The sequence below is a fragment of the Coregonus clupeaformis genome, chromosome 12, assembly GCF_020615455.1.
Source record: "Coregonus clupeaformis isolate EN_2021a chromosome 12, ASM2061545v1, whole genome shotgun sequence".
NCBI classification, from domain to species: domain Eukaryota; kingdom Metazoa; phylum Chordata; class Actinopteri; order Salmoniformes; family Salmonidae; genus Coregonus; species Coregonus clupeaformis.
In genome coordinates, this window is record NC_059203.1 from 29,984,947 (window position 1) to 30,009,269 (window position 24,323).

The window sequence follows — 24,323 nt, forward strand, 5'->3', positions numbered from 1 at the left end:
ATTCTGCTGCTTGCATCAGTTACCTGATGTGGAATAGAGTTCCATGTAGTCATGGCTCTCTGTAGTACTGTGTGCCTCCCATAGTCTGTTCTGGACTTGGGGACTATGAAGAGACCTCTGGTGGCATGTCTTGTGGGGTATGCATGTCGGTACATTCAGCTTGTCAACACCTCTTACAAAAACAAGCAGTGATGAAGTCAATCTCTCTTCCACTCTGAGCCAGGAGAGACTGACATGCATGTCATTAATGTTAGCTCTCTGTGTACTTTTAATGGCCAGCCGTGCTGCCCTGTTCTGAGCCAACTGCAATTTTCCCAAGTCCCTCTTTGTGGCACCTGACCACACTACTGAACAGTAGTCTAGGTGCAACAAAATTAGGGCCTGTAGGTCCTGCCTTGTTGATAATGTTGTTAAGAAGGCAGAGAGCGCTTAATTATGGACATACTTCTCCCCATTTTAGCTACTGTTGTATCAAAATGCTTTGACCATGACAGTCAATCCAGGGTTACTCCAAGCAGTTTAGTCTCCTCAACTTGCTCAATTTCCACATTATTCATTGCGAGATGTAGTTGAGGTTTAGGGTTTAGTGACTGATTTGACCCAAATGCAATGCTTTTCGTTTTGGAAATATTCAGGACTAACTTGCCACCTATTCCAAAACTAACTGCAACTCTTTGTTAAGTGTTGCAGTTATTTCAGTTGCTGTAGTAGCTGACATGTATAGTGTTGAGTCATCCGCATACATAGACACACTGGCTTTACTCCAAGCCAGTGGCATGTCGTTAGTAAAGATGGAAGAAAGCAAGGGGCCTAGACAGCTGCCCTGGGGAATTCCTGATTCTACCTGGATTATGTTTGAGAGGCTTCCATTAAAGAACACCCTCTGTGTTCTGTTAGACAAGTAACTCTTTATCCACATTATAGCAGAGGGTGTAAAGCCATAACACATACGTTTTTCCAGCAGCAGACTATGATCGATAATGTCAAAAGCCGCACTGAAGTCTAACAAAACAGCCCCCACAATCTTTTTATCATCAATTTCTCTCAGCCAATCATCAGTCATTTGTGTAAGTGCTGTACTTGTTGAATGTCCTTCTCTATAAGCATGCTGAAAGTTTGTTGTCAATTTGTTTACAGTAAAATAGCATTGTATCTGGTCAAACACCATTTTTTCCAATAGTTTATTAAGGCTAATTGGTTGGCTATTTGAGCCAGTAAAGGGGGCTTTACTATTCTTAGGTAGCGGAATTACTTTTGCTTCCCTCCAAGCCTGGTGGCACACACATTCTAGTAGGCTTAAATTGAAAATATGGCAAATAGGAGTGGCAAGATCGTCCGTTATTATCCTCAGCAATTTTCTATCCAAGTTGTCAGACCCTGGTGGCTTGTCAATGTTAATAGACAACAATACTTTTTTCACCTCTTCCACACTCACTTTACGGAATTCGAAATTACAATGCTTGTCTTTCATAATTTGGTCATTTATATTTGGATGTGTAGTGTCAACAATTGTTGCTGGCATGTCATGCCTAAGTTTGCTAATCTTGCGAATGAAAAAATAATGAAAGTAGTTGGCAATATCAGTTGGTTTTGTGATGAATGAGCCATCTGATTCAATTAATGATGGAGCTGAGTTTGCCTTTTTCCCCAAAATTTCATTTAAGGTGCTCCAAAGCTTTTTACTATCATTCTTTATGTCATTTATCCTTGTTTCAGAGTGTTGTTTCTTCTTCTTTTTATGTCATGTAATAATGTCATGTGGAGTTTCACCCAAGTCATTAACTCCTGCTCCGTTCCCCTGGCGTGAAGAGATTGACATATCATATCGTATGGAGTTGCACCTACGTTTCACTCCTGCTATGTTACCTTGATGTGAAAGCAGCAACCTTGAATCGCATAGAGTAGCACCGCACTCAGCTAAATTCCCCTGACGTGAATAAAGCTACCTTGTTTTGCTAAATTCCCCTGATGTGAATAAAGTTACCTTGTTTCGCTAAATTCCCCTGATGTGATTATAGCTACCTTGTTTAACAAAATTCCCCTTATGTGAATAAAGCCACTGTACCTTGTTTTGCTAAATTCCCCTGACGTGAATAAAGCTACCATTTCAATATGAAAAATACACTTTTTTGTCCTACAGAACCCAAAATGTAAGCTGGTTTTACTCCTTTATTTGTGAACAAAGTAATTGTAAACAAACACTGTATAGACTCACAAAACATGGTTAAAACTGTCATTCCTTTTTGGGGGGTAGTTCAGCTTTAATATTGCAGATAGATTGTGGCTTCCATCAATGTAATTGTCTGCATCATTTCCATTCCCCCATAAATTTTTTTGTAACTATATATTTAAAATATATATATATATTTCCCTTTATTATTTTCCCCTAACCCTACCATCCCTCCCCTAATTGGAGTAAACTAATGGACAACAACTCTTAGGCAGCTACTTCCAGCTTATACATACTATATACATTTCACGGACACAGTATAGTTATCTTTTGTTTGTTTTTAGTCCCATCCTTCAGCTCCACTCAACCCCTCCCATCTATCTCTGAACACCATCCATTGTAGAATAATAGTGAAGACATCAAAACTATGAAATAACACATATGGAATCATGTAGTAACCAAAAAAGTGTTAAACAAATCAACATTTATTTTATATTTGAGATTCTTTGGAGGGGGGGGGGGGATATACAGAAGATAGCCCTATTTGGTAAAAGACCAAGTCCATATTATGGCAAGAACAGCTAAAATAAGCAAAGAGAAACAACAATCCATCATTACTTTAAGACACGAAGGTCAGTCAATATGGAACATTTCAAGAACTTTGAATGTTTCTTTGTGCAGTTGCAAAAACCATCAAGTGCTATGATGAAACTGGCTCTCATGAGGACCGCCACAGGAATGGAAGACCCAGAGTTACCTCTGCTGCAGAGGATAAGTTAATTAGAGTTACCAGCCTCAGAAATTAAAGCCCAAATAAATGCTTCACAGAGATCAAGTAGCAGACACATCTCAACATCAACTGTTCAGAGGAGACTGTGTGAATCAGGCCTCCATGGTCGAATTGCTGCAAAGAAACCGCTACTAAAGGACACCAATAGTAAGAAGAGACTTGCTTGGGCCAAGAAACACAAGCAATGGACATTAGACCGGTGGAAATGTGTCCTTTGGTCTGGAGTCCAAGTCTGAGATTTTTGGTTCCAGCCGCTGTGGCTTTGTGAGACGCGGTGTGGGTGAACGGATGATCTCTGCATGTGTATTTCACACTGTAAAGCATGGAGGAGGAGGTGTTATGGTGTGGGGGTGCTTTGCTGGTGACACTGTCTGTGATTTATTTAGAATTCAAGGCACACTTAACCAGCATGGCTACCACAGCCTTCTGCAGTGATACACCATCCCATCTGGTTTGGGCTTAGTGGGACTATTATTTGTTATTCAACAGGACAATGACCCAACACACCTCCAGGCTATTTTACCAAGAAGGAGAGTGATGGAGTGCTGCATCAGATGACCTGGCCTCCACAATCCCCCGACCTCAACCCAATTGAGATGGTTTGGGATGAGTCGGACCGCAGAGTAAAGGAAAAGCAGCCAACAAGTGCTCAGCATATGTGGGAACTCCTTCAAGACTGTTGGAAAAGCATTCCAGCTGAAGCTGGTTGAGAGAATGCCAAGACTGTGCAAAGCTGTCATCAAGGCCAAGGGTGGCTATTTGAAGAATCTCAAATATAAAATATATTTTGATTTGTTTAACACATTTTGGTTACTACATGATTCCATATGTGTTATTTCATAGTTTTGATGTCTTCACTATTATTCTACAATGTAGAAAGACTGGTAGTGTATATAACATTATATTGGTTGCAAGAATTTTGTATAATAATTTAAATGGAAAAACTCTAGGTTATGAATCCAATTTTGTGTATCAGTTCAGAAACCATGTGCCATGGAATCGGTACATCAAAAATCTCTTCCCAACTATTTTGCAATCTATATGGCACAGCTGTCAATTTCTTGGTCCTTAAATGAAACTGGTATACTTTTTTATTTATCACAATTTTCTTTAGCCAATTTTGGTCTTTAATGCAGGGCCGACAGACAAGTTCCTTACTTTCTCCCCCTTCCACTTGCCTTTTCCATTGGATGGTCAGTCCTTGCATCCATAGCTCTTTCTATGAATTTGAGAGTGGTTACATTTCTCCAGCCCCATCCCTCAGCTATTTACCAAATCACTGGCGAGCCTAAAACTGATATTTGTGGTTCATCCCCATTGTTAAAGTGAAAGATGGACAATTTATGACATTTATGGCAGCCGGGTAAGTTGAGCCTGCTCTGTGGTTGCCCCTTAGGCAGGTGATTTTTTTAAACTGAAAACAACCAAACTGCAAGAATACCAGTAGCCTAACATAGGAGCTACACTGGGGCAAAAAAGCAGTAATTTGTTGCTTTTATCAAAAAGTGTACGATTGAGTCAAATTTTTCAGCTTAGCCGCCTGACTAGTATACCCTAAGAGAGATCATTCCTCCATATTAACACAGAAATCATAGCAAATTGTGTTTTTGGTTGGTAACTAGCTGATTGACAAAGTCCTACAATTTTAGAACGATAAAAAGGAGGGTTTCAAAATTATTTTTGACCCCAGGTGGGACTTTTAGGGTTAATAACATACACTATATATCCAAAAGTATGTAGACACCCATTCAAATTAGTGGATTAGGCTATTTCAGGCACACCCGTTTCTGATAGGTGTATAAAATTGAGCGTACAGCCATGCAATCTCCATAGACAAACGTTGGCAGTAGAATGGCCTTACTGAAGAGCTCAGTGACTTTCAACGTGGCACCGTCATAGGATGCCACCTTTCCAACAAGTCAGTTCGTCAAATTTCTGCCCTGCTAGAGCTGCCCCGGTCAACTGTAAGTGCTGTTATTGTGAAGTGGAAACATCTAGGAGTCACAACTGCTCAGCCGTGAAGTGGTAGGCCACACAATCTCACAGAACGGGACCGCCAAGTGCTGAAGCACGTAGCGCGTAAAGATTGTCTGTCCTCAGTTGAAACACTCACTACACAGTTCCAAACTACCTCTGGAAGCAACATCAGCACAACAACTGTTTGTTGAGAGCTTCATGAAATGGGTTTCCATGGCCAAGCTGCCGCACACAAGCCTAAAATCACCATGCGCAATGCCAAGCGTCGACTGGAGTGGTGTAAAGCTCGCCACCATTGGACTCAAGCTTCACCATCTGGCAGTCCGACGGACTAATTTGGGTTTGGCGAATGCCAGGAGAATGCTACCTGCCCCAATGCATAGTGCCAACTGTAAAGTTTGGTGGAGGAGGAATAATGGTCTGGGGCTGTTTTTCATGGTTCAGGCCCCTTAGTTCCAGTGAAGGGAAATCTTAACTCTACATCTTACAATGACATTCTAGGCGATTCTGTGCTTCCAACTTTGGGGCAAAAGTTTGGGGAAGGATGACAATGCCCCCGTGCACAAAGCGAGGTCCATACAGAAATGGTTTGTCGAGATCGGTGTTGAAGAACTTGACTGGCCTGCACAGAGCCCTGACCTCAACCCCATCGAACACCTTTGGGATGAATTGGAATGACGACTGCGAGCCAGGCCTAATCGCCCAACATCAGTGACCGACTTCACTAATGCTCTTGTGGCTGAATGGAAGCAAGTCCCCGCAGCAATGTCCCAACATCTAGTGGAAAGCCTTCCCAGAAGAGTGGAGGCTGTTATAGCAGCAAAGGGGGGACCAACTCCATTTTAATGGCCATGATTTTGGAATGAGATGTTCGACGAGCAGGTGTCCACATACTTTTGGTCATGAATTGTATGTCATAACAGTTAATAACACAGGTGATAGCAGTTATTAACACAAGCAGTTAAAAACACATTAATTAAAGTGAATCGCAGGCGTCATGTTCATCTAGGCGATCACAGGTAGTTCATCTGTGGTCCTCTGTAGCTCAACTGGTAGAGCACGGCGCTTGTAATGCCAAGGTAGTGGGTTCGATCCCCGGGACCACCCATACACAAAAATTTATGCACGCATGACTGTAAGTCGCTTTGGATAAAAGCGTCTGCTAAATGGCATATTATTATATTATTATTATTATTGGACACTAGGGGCCAGCATATCAGCAACACATCAATCACATTAAATCTCATCAGCAAAAAATAAGACAGCAGAAATTAAACTATTTACAATGCATACACAGGAAAAATACATTTTGACGGAGGCAAATGGAATAGTGGACATTCTCATTTAACAACCCATCTATTTTGTAACAGACTGACAATATACTGAACATTTCATCATAAGCATGATTCAAAATGAGACATCTAAAGTGCTTCAAAAGGAGAAACACCGTATTTTAGATTCTTAAAGGTGTACTATGCAGAAATTGCTCCACCATTTCCTGGTTGCTAAAATTCAAATAGTTCGCCTAATTTTTATGTGAAAAAACAAGCAAGTATAGTGTAGAGAATCATTGTACCATCTAAACTGCTGTGAAATATATTTTCCATAACCAAAAGTATTGTGTTTTTAGCTGTTTGAAACTGGTGTACAAAACTGAAAGTAAAAGACGCAAAAAGAACGGGAAGCATAGAAATAGCGCACATAGAACAGATCTACCGCGTCTTAGGCTTGCTTTCAATGAGAATGACAAATCTATAACTCACATTTCTATGTGAATTTGGTCGGGTTGCCCAAAAAGTTACATATTGCAGCTTTAAGACAGGGAAGGGAAGAAATACCATCCTAATATTGAGTTGCACCCCCATTTGCCCTCAGAACAGCCTCAATTCGTCGGGGCATGGACTATACAAGGTGTCGAAAGCGTTTCACAGGGATGCTGGCCCATGTTGACTCCAATGCTTCCCACAATTGTGTCAAGTTGACTGGGTGTCCTTTGGGTGGTGGACCATTCTTGATGCACACAGGAAACTGTTGAACATGAAAAACCCAGCGGCGTTGCAGTTCTTGACACACTCAACCCGGTGCACCTGGCACCTACTACCATACCCCGGTCAAAGGCACATAAATCTTTTGTCTTGCCCATTCACTCTCTGAATGGCACACACACACAATCCATGCCTCAATTGTCTCAAGGCTTAAAAATCCTTCTTTAATTTGTCTCCTTTCCTTCATCTACACTGATTGAAGTGGATTTAACCAGTGACATCAATAAGGGATCATAGCTTTCACCTGGATTCACCTGGTCAGTCTATGTCAAGAAAATCCTGGATAGGTGAGGCCTTTGAAGGTATGCATCCAGTATGTAGGTAGCTCCTTACTAGTTTGTCATTTATTGTGAGGGCACATCTGAAACTGAGCCCAGGAGGTTCAGTGAGCACTTCACGTAATGTGTTGTCACTACGGATGATGTCCCAGTTACTTTTGATGATTTGTCTGATTTGGACTGCTTCCATACTGTACCGTGTTACAAAATAGGGCCTTTGAGCCTGTTCTCTTTTACATTTGTGTCAAAGCAGCTCATTTCTATCAAGTGACAGGGCTCTGTTGTGAGCTTGTGTAAGCACCTGAGGCTGGTACCCATTCTGCTGAAAGCGTTGCTGCATGTCATACTGAATGTGTCTTAGTCTCTGAAATTGTCCAAATGGAATGTTGTTGATAAGCCACTGGGGGTGGAAACTGTCTTCATGCAGTATGGTGTTCCGATCCATGCTTTTTCTGTAGATAGAAGTGTGTAAATTGCCTTGGTCATCCTTTGAGATTTTTAAATCAAGAAAGTTGATCATACTCCAAGCTCAGTTTCAGGTTTTCTTTGGTACAGTTAATATAAGCATCGAAATCCAACAGTTCCTGTTCAGAGCCAGAGAAGAACAGAATCACGTCATCAATGTACGGCCCCACCAGACAATCTTGTCTTGAAAGGTATTGGTGGCAAAGTATATAAACCGGTCCTCCCATAGTCCTAAAAACAAGTTAGCATAATTTGGTGCGAAGCAAGCTCCCATAGCTGTACCCTTATCCTGTCTATACAGTTGGTCCTGGAACAGGAAGACATTGTTATTTAGGGCCCACAGTGAGTTGCACAATAAAGTCACTAGGGGGCATCATGTCACAAGGTCTTGACTCCTGACAAAGCGTCGAGGCCTTCATCATGGACAATGTTGCTGTACAAAGACTGTCCTGGGTGTAGTAAGGTAATCCTGCAACAAAGGGTTTTTATAAAGAAATCAGCAAATTTGGATGTTGGTTCTGTTATAGCGTCATTTCCACTGATAATGGGTCTGCCTGGTGGAGTTTTATTTATTTTTTATTTCGGTAACATATCAAAATATGTAAAACGTGAGTAAGTAGTGATGTTCTCTTTTGGAAATCCAACTTTGATTATTGGCCACAGTTAATAGCTCAGTGAGTTCCATTTTCATGTTCTCCAGTGGATTTGATGGTGGCATAGAATAGTACTCAGTGTTCTTTAGTTGGTGCATAGCATCTCCTATGTATTTGTCTTTGCCCCATACACACCGCACCTCCCTTGGCTGCACTTTTTATGATGATGTCATCTCTTGCTGATAGCCATTTGAGCACTTCAGAATTTTTTGTGGGGAAGGGTCATGTTGTACTGGCATGTCTTCTTCTGTTCATAACCTTTTCTACCTCACAAGACACCTTTTTAGTGAAGGTATTCAATGTGGAGTTTATATTAGTGGGTAGAAAGGTGGACATAGGTCGGAAGGAAGAGTTTATGTGTGGCTCACTAGTAGAGGAACAGGGCGACTTACAGTAGTGAGTTCATACATTTCCATACTTTTTTCATACTAGTCCCCCATGGGATTCAAACCTACAACCTTGGCGTTGCAAGCGCCATGCTCTACCAACTGAGCCACACGGGATCTATAGGCCTTCACATTGAAGGGATTTTGCTGGTACCAGACCTTTAAATGTAAACTCCAGTAAAACAGAAAAATATCTACATTGGTATTAAGTCGGGGCGAAAAAAAAGAGGACTGAGCACGCCCCCATTCTCATTGACGGGCTGTAGTGGAACAGGTTGAGAGCTTCAAGTTCCTTGGTGTCCACATCACCAACGAACTATCATGGTCCAAACACACCAAGACAGTCGTGAAGAGGGCACGACAAAGCCTATTCCCCCTCAGGAGACTGAAAACATTTGGCATGGGTCCTCAGATCCTCAAAAAGTTATAAAGCTGCACCATCGAGAGCATCCTGACTGGTTGCATCACCGCCTGGTATGGCAACTGCTCGGCCTCCGACCGCAAGGCACTACAGAGGGTAGTGCGTACGTCCCAGTACATCACTGGGGCCAAGCTTCCTGCCATCCACGACCTCTATATCAGGCAGTGTCAGAGGAAGGCGCTAAAAATTGTCAAAGACTCCAGCCACCCTAGTCATAGACTGTTCTCTCTGCTACCGCACGGCAGGCGGTACCGGAGCACCAAGTCTAGGTCCAAAAGGCTTCTCAACAGCTTCTACCCCCAAGCCATAAGACTCCTGAACAGCTAATCATGGCTACCCGGACTATTTGCACTGCCCCCCCCACCACCCCCACCCCATATTTTTACGCTGCTGCTACTCTGTTAATTATTTATGCATAGTCACTTTAACTACCTACATGTACATATTACCTCAACTACCTCAACTAGCCGGTGCCTCCACACATTGACTCTGCACCGGTACCCCCCTGTATATAGCCTCCCTACTGTTATTTTATTTTACTTCTGCTCTTTTTTTCTCAACACTTTTTTGTTGTTGTTGTTTTATTTTACTTTTTTATAAAAAAATAAATGCATTGTTGGTTAAGGGCTGTAAGTAAGCATTTCACGGTAATGTCTACACCTGTTGTATTCGGCGCATGTGGCAAATAAAAATTGATTTGATTTAATTTGATTTGAGAGCCTCTTAATTCATTCATCCACGACTAATTCATACTGGATCCACACCCTCAAAAGCCTCACCTATCCAGGACTCAATGAAGAAATAGATTACTCCCCTTTTTCTTTCCTACACTCTCAGGTCTGATCTTTTTATACTCCAGTCTTAAGTCGCTAAAATATCAACTTTCTCTTGTCTCTAACATAAAGTGTTAGAGACACTTTCTTGGGGGGCTTCCCTTTTTTCACATTTTGTTACGCTACAGCCTTATTCTAAAATGGATTAAATTCATTTTTTTCCTCATCAATCTTCACACAATACCCCATAATGACAAAGTGAAAACAGGTTTTTAGAAATGTTTGCAAATGTATTAAAAATAAAAAACAGAAATACCTTATTTACAGAATTATTCAGACCCTTTGCTATGAGACTCGAAATTGAGCTGCATCCTGTTTCCATTAATCATCCTTGAGATGTTTCTACAACTTGATTGGAGTCCACCTGTGGTAAATTGAATTAATTGGACAAGATTTGGAAAGGCACACACCTGTCTATATAAGGTCCCACAGTTGACCAAGCAATGAGGTCAAAATAATTGTCCGTAGAGCTCCGAGACAGGATTGTGTGGAGGCACAGATCTGGGGAAGGGTACAAAAACAATTCTGCAGCATTGAAGGTCCCCAAGAACACAGTGGCCTTCATCATTCTTAAATGGAAGAAGTTTGGAACCACCAAAACTCTTCTTAGAGCTGGCTGCCTGGCCAAACTGAGCAATTGGGTGAGAAGGGCCTTGGTCAGGGAGGTGACCAAGAACCCAATGGTCACTCTGACAGAGCTCCAAAGTTCCTCTGTGGAGATGGGAGAGACTTCCAGAAGGACAGCCATCTCTGCAGCACTCCACTAATCAGGCCTTTATGGTAGAGTGGCCAGACGGAATCCACTCCTCAGTCAAAGGCACGAGAGCCTGCTTGGAGTTTGCCAAAAGGAACCTAAAGGACTCTCAGACCATGAAAAACAAGATTCTCTGTTCTGATGAAACCAAGATTGAACTCTTTGACCTGAATGCTAAGCGTCACGTCTGGAGGAAACCTGGCACCATCCCCACGGTGAAGCATGGTGGTGGCAGCATCATGCTGTGGGGATGTTTTTCAGCGGCAGGGACCTTTAGCCTAGTCAGGATCGAGGAAAAGATGAACGGAGCAAAGTACAGAGAGATCCTTGATGAAAACCTGCTCCAGAGTGCTCAGGACCTCAGACTTGGATGAAGGATCACCTTCTAACAGGACAACGACCCTAAAAACACAGCCAAAACAACGCAGGAGTGGCTTTGGGACAAGTCTCTGAATGTCCTTGAGTGGCCCAGCCAGAGCCCGGACTTGAACCCAATCGAACATCTCTGGAGAGACCTGAAAATAGCTGTGCAGCGACACTGCTCATCCAACCTGACAGGGCTTGAGGGAATCTGCAGAGAAGAATGGGAAAAACTCCCCAAATACAGGTGTGCCAATCTTGTAGTGTCATACCCAAGAAGACTCAATGCTGTAATCGCTGAGTAAAGGGTTTGAATACTTATGTAAATGTAAGATTTCCATGAATAAATAAATATATGCAGTTAAAGTTGGAAGTTTACATGCACCTTAGCCAAATACATTTATACTCAGTTTTTCACAATTCCTGACATTTAATCCTAGTAAAAATTCCCTGTCTTAGGTCAGTTAGGATCACCACTTTATTTTAAGAATGTGAAATGTCAAAATAATAGTAGAGAGAATTATATATTTCAGCTTTTATTTCTTTCATCACATTCCCAGTGGGTCAGAGTTTACATACACTCAATTAGTATTTGGTAACATTGCCTTTAAATTGTTTAACTTGGGTCAAATGTTTTGGGTAGCCTTCCACAAGCTTCCTACAATAAGTTGGGTGAATTTTGGCCCATTCCTCTTGACAGAGCTGGTGTAACTGAGTCAGGTTTGTAGACCTCCTTGCTCGCACACGCTTTTTCAGTTCTGCCCACATATTTTCTATAGGATTGAGGTCAGGTTATTTTTTTTATTTTTTTTCTTTATTTTTTTAGGGGGTAGATCAGCTTTAATATTTCAGATAGATTGTAACTTCCATTTATGTAATTGTCTGCATCACTTCCAATCCCCCATATGTTTTTTTTCTCGTAAATATATATATATATACAGTGGGGGAAAAAAGTATTTAGTCAGCCAAGTTCTCCCACTTAAAAAGATGAGAGAGGCCTGTAATTTTCATCATAGGTACACGTCAACTATGACAGACAAAATGAGAAAGAAAAATTCAGAAAATCACATTGTAGGATTTTTTATGATTTTTTTTGCAAATTATGGTGGAAAATAAGTATTTGGTCAATAACAAAAGTTTCTCAATACTTTGTTATATACCCTTTGTTGGCAATGACACAGGTCAAACGTTTTCTGTAAGTCTTCACAAGGTTTTCACACACTGTTGCTGGTATTTTGGCCCATTCCTCCATGCAGATCTCCTCTAGAGCAGTGATGTTTTGGGGCTGTCGCTGGGCAACACGGACTTTCAACTCCCTCCAAAGATTTTCTATGGGGTTGAGATCTGGAGACTGGCTAGGCCACTCCAGGACCTTGAAATGCTTCTTACGAAGCCACTCCTTCGTTGCCCGGGCGGTGTGTTTGGGATCATTGTCATGCTGAAAGACCCAGCCACAATTCATCTTCAATGCCCTTGCTGATGGAAGGAGGTTTTCACTCAAAATCTCACGATACATGGCCCCATTCATTCTTTCCTTTACACAGATCAGTCGTCCCTGGTCCCTTTGCAGAAAAAACAGCCCCAAAGCATGATGTTTCCACCCCCCATGCTTCACAGTAGGTATGGTGTTCTTTGGATGCAACTCAGCATTCTTTGTCCTCCAAACACGATGAGTTGAGTTTTTACCAAAAAGTTATATTTTGGTTTCATCTGACCATATGACATTCTCCCAATCCTCTTCTGGATCATCCAAATGCACTCTAGCAAACTTCAGACGGGCCTGGACATGTACTGGCTTAAGCAGGGGGACACGTCTGGCACTGCAGGATTTGAGTCCCTGGCGGCGTAGTGTGTTACTGATGGTAGGCTTTGTTACTTTGGTCCCAGCTCTCTGCAGGTCATTCACTAGGTCCCCCCTGTGTGGTTCTGGGATTTTTGCTCACCGTTCTTGTGATCATTTTGACCCCACGGGGTGAGATCTTGCGTGGAGCCCCAGATCGAGGGAGATTATCAGTGGTCTTGTATGTCTTCCATATCCTAATAATTGCTCCCACAGTTGATTTCTTCAAACCAAGCTGCTTACCTATTGCAGATTCAGTCTTCCCAGCCTGGTGCAGGTCTACAATTTTGTTTCTGGTGTCCTTTGACAGCTCTTTGGTCTTGGCCATAGTGGAGTTTGGAGTGTGACTGTTTGAGGTTGTGGACAGGTGTCTTTTATACTGATAACAAGTTCAAACAGGTGCCATTAATACAGGTAACGAGTGGAGGACAGAGGAGCCTCTTAAAGAAGAAGTTACAGGTCTGTGAGAGCCAGAAATCTTGCTTGTTTGTAGGTGACCAAATACTTATTTTCAACCATAATTTGCAAATAAATTCATTAAAAATCCTACAATGTGATTTTCTGGAGAAAAAAAATCTCAATTTGTCTGTCATAGTTGACGTGTACCTATGATGAAAATTACAGGCCTCTCTCATCTTTTTAAGTGGGAGAACTTGCACAATTGGTGGCTGACTAAATACTTTTTTCCCCCACTGTATGTATGTATGTATGTGTGTATATGTGTATATATGTGTATGTGTATGTACAGTGGGGAGAACAAGTATTTGATACACTGCCGATTTTGCAGGTTTTCCTACTTACAAAGCATGTAGAGGTCTGTAATTTTTATCATAGGTACACTTCAACTATGAGAGATGGAATCTAAAACAAGAATCCAGAAAATCACATTGTATGATTTTAAAGTAATTAATTTGCATTTTATTGCATGACATAAGTATTTGATACATCAGAAAAGCAGAACTTAATATTTGGTACAGAAACTTTTGTTTGCAATTACAGAGATCATACGTTTCCTGTAGGTCTTGACCAGATTTGCACACACTGCAGCAGGGATTTTGGCCCACTCCTCCATACAGACCTTCTCCAGATCCTTCAGGTTTCGGGGATGTCACTGGGCAATACGGACTTTCAGCTCCCTCCAAAGATTTTCTATTGGGTTCAGGTCTGGAGACTGGCTAGGCCACTCCAGGACCTTGAGATGCTTCGTACGGAGCCACTCCTTAGTTGCCCTGGCTGTGTGTTTCGGGTCGTTGTCATGCTGGAAGACCCAGCCACGACCCATCTTCAATGCTCTTACTGAGGGAAGGAGGTTGTTGGCCAAGATCTCGCGATACATGGCCCCATCCATCCTCCCCTCAATACGGTGCAGTCGTCCTGTCCCCTTTGCAGAAAAGCATCCCCAAAGAATGATGTTTCCACCTCCATGCTTCACGGTTGGGATGGTGTTCTTGGGGTTGTACTCATCCTTCTTCTTCCTCCAAACACGGCGAGTGGAGTTTAGACCAAAAAGCTCTATTTTTGTCTCATCAGACCACATGACCTTCTCCCATTCCTCCTCTGGATCATCCAGATGGTCATTGGCAAACTTCAGACGGGCCTGGACATGCGCTGGCTTGAGCAGGGGGACCTTGCGTGTTCTGCAGGATTTTAATCCATGACGGCGTAGTGTGTTACTAATGGTTTTCTTTGAGACTGCGGTCCCAGCTCTTTTCAGGTCATTGACCAGGTCCTGCCGTGTAATTCTGGGCTGATCCCTCACCTTCCTCATGATCATTGATGCCCCACGAGGTGAGATCTTGCATGGAGCCCCAGACTGAGGGTGATTGACCGTCATCTTGAACTTCTTCCATTTTCTAATAATTGCGCCAACAGTTGTTGCCTTCTCACCAAGCTGCTTGCCTATTGTCCTGTAGCCCATCCCAGCCTTGTGCAGGTCTACAATTTTATCCCTGATGTCCTTACACAGCTCTCTGGTCTTGGCCATTGTGGAGAGGTTGGAGTCTGTTTGATTGAGTGTGTGGACAGGTGTCTTTTATACAGGTAATGAGTTCAAACAGGTTTAGTTAATACAGGTAATGTGTGGAGAACATGAGGGCTTCTTAAATAAAAACTAACAGGTCTGTGAGAGACGGAATTCTTACTGGTTGGTAGGTGATCAAATACTTATGTCATGCAATAAAATGCAAATTAATTACTTAAAAATCATACAATGTGATTTTCTGGATTTTTGTTTTAGATTCCGTCTCTCACATTTGAAGTGTACCTATGATAAAAATTACAGACCTCTACATGCTTTGTAAGTAGGAAAACCTGCAAAATTGGGAGTGTATCAAATACTTGTTCTCCCCACTGTATATGTGTATGTATGTGTGTGTGTGTATGTATATATATATATATACAGATAAACATGGGGGATTGGAAGTGATGCAGACAATTACATTGATGGAAGTTCCAATCTATCTGCAATATTAAGCTGATCTACCCCCCTCAAAAAAGAAAAATCTGCCCTTGCCATCGATACTATTGGCCAATTTACAATCGCTTGATAATAAAGTGGACGAAATACAGGCACGTATATCCTACCAACGGGACATTCAAAACTGTAATATCTTATGTTTCACTGAGTCATGGCTGAACGAAGACATGAATAACATACAGTTGGCGGGTTATACACTGTATTGGCTGGATAGAACAGCAGCCTCCGGTAAGACAAGGGGTGGTGTATGTATATTTGTAAACAACAGCTGGTGCACGATATCTAAGGAAGTCTCAAGGTTTTGCTCGCCTGAGGTTGAGTATCTCATGATAAGCTGTAGACCACACTATCTACCAAGAGGGTTTTCATCTATATTCTTCGCAGCTGTCTATTTACCACCACAAACCGATGCTGGCACAAAGACCGCACTCAATGAACTGTATACGGCCATAAGCAAACAGGAAAACGCTCATCCAGAGGCTGCACTCCTAGTGGCCGGGGACTTTAATGTAGGGAAATTGAAATCCATTTTACCTCATTTCTACCAGCATGTTAAATGTGCAACCAGAGGGAAAAAAACTCTAGACTACCTTTACTCCGCACACTGAGACGCGTACAAAGCTCTCCCTTGCCCTCTATTTGGAAAATCTGACCATAATTATATCCTCCTGATTCCTGCTTACAAGCAAAAACTAAAGCAGGAAGCACCAGTGACTCAGTCAATAAAAAAGTGGTCAGATGAAGCAGATGCTAAGCTACAGGACTGTTTTGCTAGCACAGACTGGAATATGTTCCGCGATTCTTCCGAGGGCATTGAGGAGTACACCACATCAGTCACTGGCTTCATCAATAAGTGCATCGATGACGCCGTCCCCACAGTGACCATACGTACATACCCCAACCAGAAGCCATGGATTACAGGCAACATCCGCACTGAGCTAAAGGGTAGAGCTGCCACTTTCAAGGAGCGGGACTCTAACCCGGAAGCTTATAAGAAATCCCGCTATGCCCTCCGACTAACCATCAAATAGGCAAAGCGTCAATACAGGACCAGAGGTGGGTAGTAACGAGTTACATTTACTCCGTTACATTTACTTGAGTACGTTTTTGAAAAAATTATACTTCTAGGAGTAGTTTTAAATCACTATACTTTTTACTTTTACTTGAGTAGATTTGTGAAGAACAAACTGTACTCTTACTCCGCTACATTAGGCTACAGTGAGGTCGTTACTTTTCTTTTTACCTCTTTGGTATTCTATGCATCATTTCCGTTATCCCCCTGCGTACGCCTTATTTTAATGTTTTATTTTGACAAAGAGAGACTTCCGCTAAGGCTTTACCACGTGACTGTGTTTCACCAATCAAACGTAGTTGTGCAGTCTCGTCACGTTACCATACTCAATCTCAGCGGCGGGACGGGTTAGCTTTACAGTCGTAGCAACACAAAAATTTCAGAATTAGCCGTCGGCAATGCAGACACAGACGAGGAGGAACACCCGCACCCCTGGCCTCATATTGAAAGCATGTTTACCTTAGTAAAAGTGCGAAAGAGCAGCTACATTATGCGGTGTCTTCTGTGTCTACCAAAACAAACGGACATTTCAGCATTCAAGAACTCAACATCTAACTTGAGGAAACATGTAGCGGTAAGTTTCCTAAATTCGTTTTTTTTTGCTGTGGATAGGCGAATGTTTGTCTTTTAGGTTACATATGTTTTAAACATTTTCTATATATATATCCAAATTTGATGTGATAATAAGTCTCTTTTAATGTCTTGATCTCCCTGTAGCCTCACAGATTTTTTTTTATTCACAGAGGGTTCACCCCAACAAACTGGCAATGTACACAGACTTACTAGAGAACCACAGAAAGCGTAAGCCCTCCTCTTCCAGTGATACTCTTGTGACAAATGCAAAAATCACAGCCTTCGCTGCCCCAGGGCAGGTAACACAAGCAACGCTTGACAAGCTGGTGCTAAATTTTGTATGTGAGGCCAACCAACCATTTTCTGTGGCATCCTTCAAGACTTTGATAGAAACCTTGCAACCTCATACAGTAATGACAAGGAAAATGTTATGCACAAGAATACAAGAAGCTGCAAAACACAAGAAGAGCATAATCATCAAAAAGCTGAGTGCTGTGAACTATGTTGCTACCACAACAGACTGCTGGTCTGCCAGACAACGTAGATACTTAGGTGTCACCTGTCACTGGATAGACAACACCTCACTGGAGAGGCACTCCACTGGATTGGCTTGTAGACCTGTCAAAAGCTCGCACACGTTTGATGTCCTTGCTGCTGCATTAGAAGAAATACATTCTGAGTACCACATCAGGGAAAAAGTGACCAGGACAACAACAGACAGTGGCTCAAACTTCCTGAAGGCCTTTCGATTATATGGTGATGAGAAAGAGGAGGAAGCCATCAATGTACAAGAGGAGAGTGACTCCACCCTTGATGATGCAGCAGAAGATCAGAGTGAGTCAGAGGTGGAGTATCAAGATGTGTCTGCTATTCTGGATGACAACACAGGCCTTGAGTACCAACTTCCAAGGCACCAAAAGTGTGCATGCCATCTCCTCAATCTTATATCCACAGTTGATGCCACTGCTGCAGGAGGAGCTGCAAACGAAACCTACAAGAGGCTGTCTCTGTCTGCTTTTGCAAAATGTCATGCTCTTTGGAATAAAACCAGCAGGTCAACCATGGCTCATGAAACAGTGGAACGTGAATGCAAGCTGCAGTTTCTCCGACCCAATCAGACACGCTGGAGCTCCCTGTTCCTCGCTGTAGAAAGGATTGTGCGCATTCACCGAGAGCAAGGAGAACAAGCAATTCGCAATGTCTGCACAGCGATAAAGATGTAAGTTGACAAAATGTATATTTTGTTTTTAAAGAATAATACAAATAAATAAGCCTTGCTGATTAATGGGTGAATCCACTTGTCTCAAGTAACTAAGTTTTCTTTGCATGGTGGTGTGACAATTGTGGATGACTTGAATGAAATAATTTAACAAATTTGTTTTATTTTTATTTATTTGTGTATTTAACATGTACAATGCATAATAAAGACATTGTACCAGAAATAGCTATAAGTAATTTTTTTATCGTTACATCTTTTATAGGTTCAATCCAGCTGTATCCATTGGGTTTTTGGTCGAGTATGCTGCTGTGATGAAGCCTGTTGCCATGGCCCTTAATATCCTCCAAGGGGAATCATCTGTGCATATGGGCCTCCTGCTGCCAACACTTTACCAGTTGCGGGACAAGCTGAAGAAGTTGGAGTCAACTTGCAAAATGTGTACAGCTCTTGTTCACGCCCTGCAGCAAGGGATCCAGAAACGTTTTGGAGACGTCATGAAAGAGCCTGAGCTGATTGCAGCAGCAATACTCCTACCAAGATTCAGAACATCCTGGACCACAGAGGAGAACATCTTAAATGCTGGTAAATATACTTGTTTATCAATTCAAATGTGAACCAGTAGACATTGACCTATATAACTCTGTATAATGTTACTGTCATTTAGGATTATAGTGTGTCAGTGACAAACCACAGGGTGGCAATATAGTTAGAAGCTCAGGTAGCTTTTAATGTCAAATATCAGCAGCTTGACAGCCTATACAGTAGAAGGGTAAGAATAATGTGCAGACTTAATTTGTTTGAAAAACAATTTATCTTGCCCTAAAACCCACAGGCTTTGACTACATCAGAAATCACCTCAACACCGACTTGGATGATGTCACCAGCGCAAACAGCGGCCTCTTTGATGAAGACGACTTCTTTGCATCCATGGAGTTGGGAAAATCACAAGTAGGAGAGCTGGAGAGGTACCTTTCATGTCTGTCCCCTGCAGGTATGGATCTACTCCACACCTTTCCTCGCATCAAGAAGCTGTCACTCAAAGTCAACACAGGTCTTCCTGCATCTGCAGCCTGTGAGAGACTTTTCAGTCATGCAGGACTCCTGTTCACTGCTAAACGATGGACAAGTGTGACTTTTTTTTGCTGACTTTTCTTGTTAGATATTGGAACTGGAAGTAAACATAATGCCCCATCTACAACTACACCACTCTCCTCTGATGCCTTTTAGAGAACATGCATTCAGCTTAATTTGTGTTCTGGGATACTAGGCCTGCAATATTGTTTTATTTGGCCATCTAGCATGGACTGGTGCTTTTTTAGTTGATGTGTACTGCTGCTCTTTTCCTCTGCTCAGTGAGATGTGCAGTGTGGCCTAATCACAGATCAGAGTATTAATTTCTAGGCACACAGAAAAAGGGCTGTTGCTTGCCATGCAATACAAAGGTACTGAGTAGGATGTGGCAGGGCTTGCAAACTATTACAGACTACAGAATTACACTGCCAGATTGTCTGGTAATTTTCCATTTGAAGGCCGTACTGTTGTGTCTTTCAGTAGATAGCTGCCAGGCTAAACAGCCAAACTGCCAAGCCTGTAGACCTATCTACTTGTAATAGGATTATACTGATGTTGGTAGAGTGCACATTTGTTATTTTACTGTTTGTCTCAACCATTCTACATGAACAGAAAGCAACTGTCTTTTCAAATCTCAGTGTATCAGGGGAGTGAACAATTTGAATATGATTTGAATATGAAAAATACACTGGAGACGTGGTTGTTGCACTAGGAAAATGTATTCCTTACAGCCCTTTTTCAGCTGTTGAACTAATATTTACTCAACAATTATGTAGTTACAATACATGGCATTACTTACTTCCAAATATAGTACATAAATAGCAACTATCTAGTTCTAAGGTTAGTGTCATTATTAGGATATGTTTTACCACTTCATTTGTAAGTAAGTAGTAAGTATCAGATAAAAAAGGGTGGGGGAGGAGGGTTGTCATTTAGGATGTTACCCTGATTCACTGAGTCCGCTAGATGGCAGGACAGGACGTGTGTGAAAATATAGACTACCACTGTAATCTTAAATGTTTCCTCAAGATATGTAAGTGCGCAATATCTTGTGATGTATTTTTAAGCCAAGTTTGAGCTCCCACTGGGCTGCACATGCAGTCTCTGCATTAGACATTGTTTTGCTCCAATATCCAAACTTAGGTTTTCATTTCCAGCCTATATTATGTTTAGTATGACTGGGTTAAAACCATGGGGTGTTTATTGACTAAACAAATTTATAATCTCCAGTCTTTGCAAGAACAATAAACATTCTGTATACACACATTACTTGTCTTGAACTATTAAACTTGTCTTTCTTATTTTTAATGAAATGTATTTCTCCCACAGGATCTTGTGTAGAATTTGACAAGAGGAATCTGTCAGCTAACTGGACAGTCCCTATGAATGCAACTTCACCTGCGACAGAGTTCTGGGAGTAAGTGTCATGTACAGTACTTTAATATTCTACGTGATTCTATTTCTACACTACACTACTCTCTCCACATGGATTCTTATAGCTACTATACTCTCTACTGCGATTATTATGATAATCAAGTGTAGTCATTTACCAATGTTCTCATAATCACTTTTTCTCACAATCAAATAAGTTATTATTATGTGGTTTCCATTTAACCATGTAATCTTTAATGAAATATCTCAAGAAAGGCCTGTACATGCACAATAGGCTGACTGGTATAGCCTTATGACGAAGCAATTATAGATTTACAGTGCATTTGGAAAGTATTCAGACACCTTCCCTTTTTCCACATTTTGTTACGTTACAGCCTTATTCTAAAATGGATTAAATTATATTTTTCCCTCATTTTGCACACAATATCCCATAATGACAAAGTGAAAACAGGTTTTTAGAAATTTTAGCAAATGTATTAAAAATAAAAAAATAAAAAACCATATTTACATAAATATTCAGACCCTTTGCTATGAGACTCGAAATTGAGCTCAGGTGCATCCTGTTTCCATTGATCATCCTTGAGATGTTTCTACAACTTGATTGGAGTCCACCTGTGGTCAATTCAATTGATTGGACATGATTTGGAAAGGCACACACCTGTCTATATAAGGTCCCACAGTTGATAGTGCATGTCAGAGCAAAAACCAAGCCATGAGGTCAAAGGAATTGTCCGTAGAGCTCCGAGACAGGATTGTGTCGAGGTACAGATCTGGGGAAAGGTACCAAAACATTTCTGCAGCATTGAAGGTCCCCAAGAACACAGTGGCCTCCATCATTCTTAAATAGAAGACGTTTGGAACCAACAAGACTCTTCCTAGAGCTGGCCGCCCGGCCAAAATTAGCAATCGGGGGAGAAGGGCCTTGATCAGGGAGGTGACCAAGAACCCAATGGTCACTCTGACAGAGCTTCATAGTTCCTCTGTGGAGATGGAAGAACCTTCCAGAAGGACAACCATATCTGCAGCACTGCGCCAATCAGGCCTTGATGGTAGAGTGGCCAGACGGAAGGTATTTCAGTTTTTTATTTTTTAATACATTAGCTAAAATTCCTAAAAACCTGTTTTCACTTTGTCATTATGGGGTATTGTGTGTAGATTGATTTTAGAATAAGGCTGTAACTGTCACGGTTTCGGCCGAGGCTGCTTCTCCTCCTTGCTCGGGCAGACTTCGGCGGTCGTCGTCCCCGGAGTACTAGCTACCACCGTTGTATGTTTTCGATGTTCGTTTGGTTTTGTCTTAATGTTGTACACCTGTTGTCGTTTAGCGTTGATTATGTGTCCTTTAAGTTCTCGTTTTGTTTGTCAGGTGTTGTGTGTGATTGCGCTACCTGTCTACTGAGACTGTGTTTGGTTTTTCTCCGTTGTTGTAGGAGAGGTTTCCGCACGTGTGTGCGCGTGAGTATTTTCTTTGCTAGTTTACGCCTGTGTGCGTAATCGCTCGTCTCCGGGCTCCTTTTGGCTCGTGTTGTGTTTGGAGTACTATAGTCTGTTGGACGAAGCTTCTGTGTCCTGTGCCTGATTCCTGCACCACATCCACATACAGCACTCTTGACAGAATCACACACCATTATGGAATCAGCAGGAGCAGCAGCAGCACCAGAGTCACTGGAGGAGCGCGTCCGCGAACAGAACGACCAGATCCTTCGTATCGGGACCGCCCTTCAGGACGTAATAAACACTCTGCACCGATGGGAGAACAGAGGGGCATCCACATCTCCACCTACCTTGCCATCACCATCGGCCAGTCCGCCCATCCAAGCTCCGGAACCCAGTGGGATTCGGCTCTCGCTCCCGAGGGCGTATGATGGCACCGCTGCCGGGTGTCAGGGGTTCCTCCTGCAGGTGGAACTATACCTGGCCACCGTACACCCGGCGCCCTCGGGACACGAGAGCGTTTCCGCCCTCATCTCCTGTCTCACCGGCAAGGCGTTGGAGTGGGCCAACGCCGAATGGAGGAGGATAGACGCCGCCACGATCACATACGCGGAGTTCTCCCGCCGCTTCAAGGCTGTGTTCGACCATCCACCTGAGGGGAAAGCGGCGGGGGAGCGTCTATTCTACCTCCGGCAGGGGAAGAGGAGCGCCCAGGAGTTCGCTTTGGAATTCCGGACTCTAGCGGCGGATGCAGGGTGGAATGAGCGGGCCCTCATCGATCACTACCGTTGTAGTCTACAGGAGGACGTCCGTCGTGAGCTGGCCTGCAGGGATACCAGCCTCACGTTCGACCAATTGGTGGACATGTCCATCCGGCTGGACACCCTGCTGGCCACCCGCGGACGTTCCGAGTGGGGTTCGTCCATTCCACCCTCCAGCACCTCCGAGCCGAGCCCTATGGAGCTCGGGGGTGCTGGCGCTAGAGAGAGGAGAGGAAGGAGCACAAGGGGGGCCGTCCCCTGCACCAACTGTGGCCGTGGAGGACACACCGCGGCCAGGTGCTGGGGAGGGTCTCCTAGGGTAGAAGACGGCAGGCCCCGCACTGGGGAGTCCTTCCAGGTGAGTAGGCGTCCCACTTACCCAGAGCTCTCTGTTGTGCACTTCTGTATACCTGTGCAATTTCCACAGGTTGCACCTCATTCCCAGCATAAGGCGCTAGTAGATTCAGGCGCAGCTGGGAATTTTGTTGATCGTAAATTTTGTTTAGAACTAGGGATTCCCCTTCTTCCTGTTGACGTCCCATTTCCCGTTCATGCCCTAGATAGCCGTCCGTTGGGATCGGGGTTGATCAGGGAGGTCACAGTGCCACTTAGGATGTGTACGCAGGAGGGTCATGAGGAGACTATCCAGCTATATCTGATCGACTCTCCTGCGTATCCGGTGGTGCTGGGAATTCCCTGGTTGAGTACCCATAATCCTTCTATTTCGTGGCAAGAGAGGGCTCTTAAGGAGTGGTCTGCCCAGTGTGAGGGGCGATGTTTGGGTGTTTCCGTGGGGGGCGACCTCGGTGGAGAGTCCAAACCAGGTGTCCGCAATGCGCATTCCCACTGAGTATGAGGATTTGGCACTTGTGTTCAGTAAATCGAGGGCGACGCGGTTGCCTCCTCATAGACAGGGGGATTGTGCGATAGACCTCCAGGCAGGAGCAGCGCTTCCGCGGAGCCATGTGTATCCTCTGTCCCAAGAGGAGAAGAGAGCTATGGAAACTTACATAGCCGAATCTCTGAGACAAGGATACATACGGCCCTCCACTTCTCCTGCGTCCTCGAGCTTCTTTTTTGTGAAGAAAAAGGATGGAGGGTTGCGCCCGTGCATTGATTACCGTAGTCTCAATCAGATCACTGTGAAATACAGTTATCCACTCCCTCTGATTGCGACTATGACAGAATCTTTGCACGGAGCCCGTTTCTTCACGAAACTGGATCTCAGGAGCGCATATAACTTGGTGCGCATTAGGGAGGGCGATGAATGGAAGACGGCATTTAGTACCACCTCGGGTCATTACGAGTATCTCGTCATGCCATACGGGTTGATGAATGCTCCTTCAGTCTTCC

General features: G+C 43.1%; 1 protein-coding gene across 1 annotated transcript in view; it reads left to right on the forward strand.

The window, feature by feature from the left end:
* The window catches only part of LOC121578467 (sodium- and chloride-dependent GABA transporter 2), a 74,110-nt gene that overhangs the window by 18,191 nt on the left and 31,596 nt on the right, over positions 1-24,323 (forward strand). Inside the window, exon 4 of the mRNA XM_041892841.1 lies at positions 20,713-20,800. Within this exon, the coding sequence (XP_041748775.1) occupies positions 20,713-20,800 (88 nt within the window). The remainder of the gene's footprint in view (positions 1-20,712; positions 20,801-24,323) is intronic.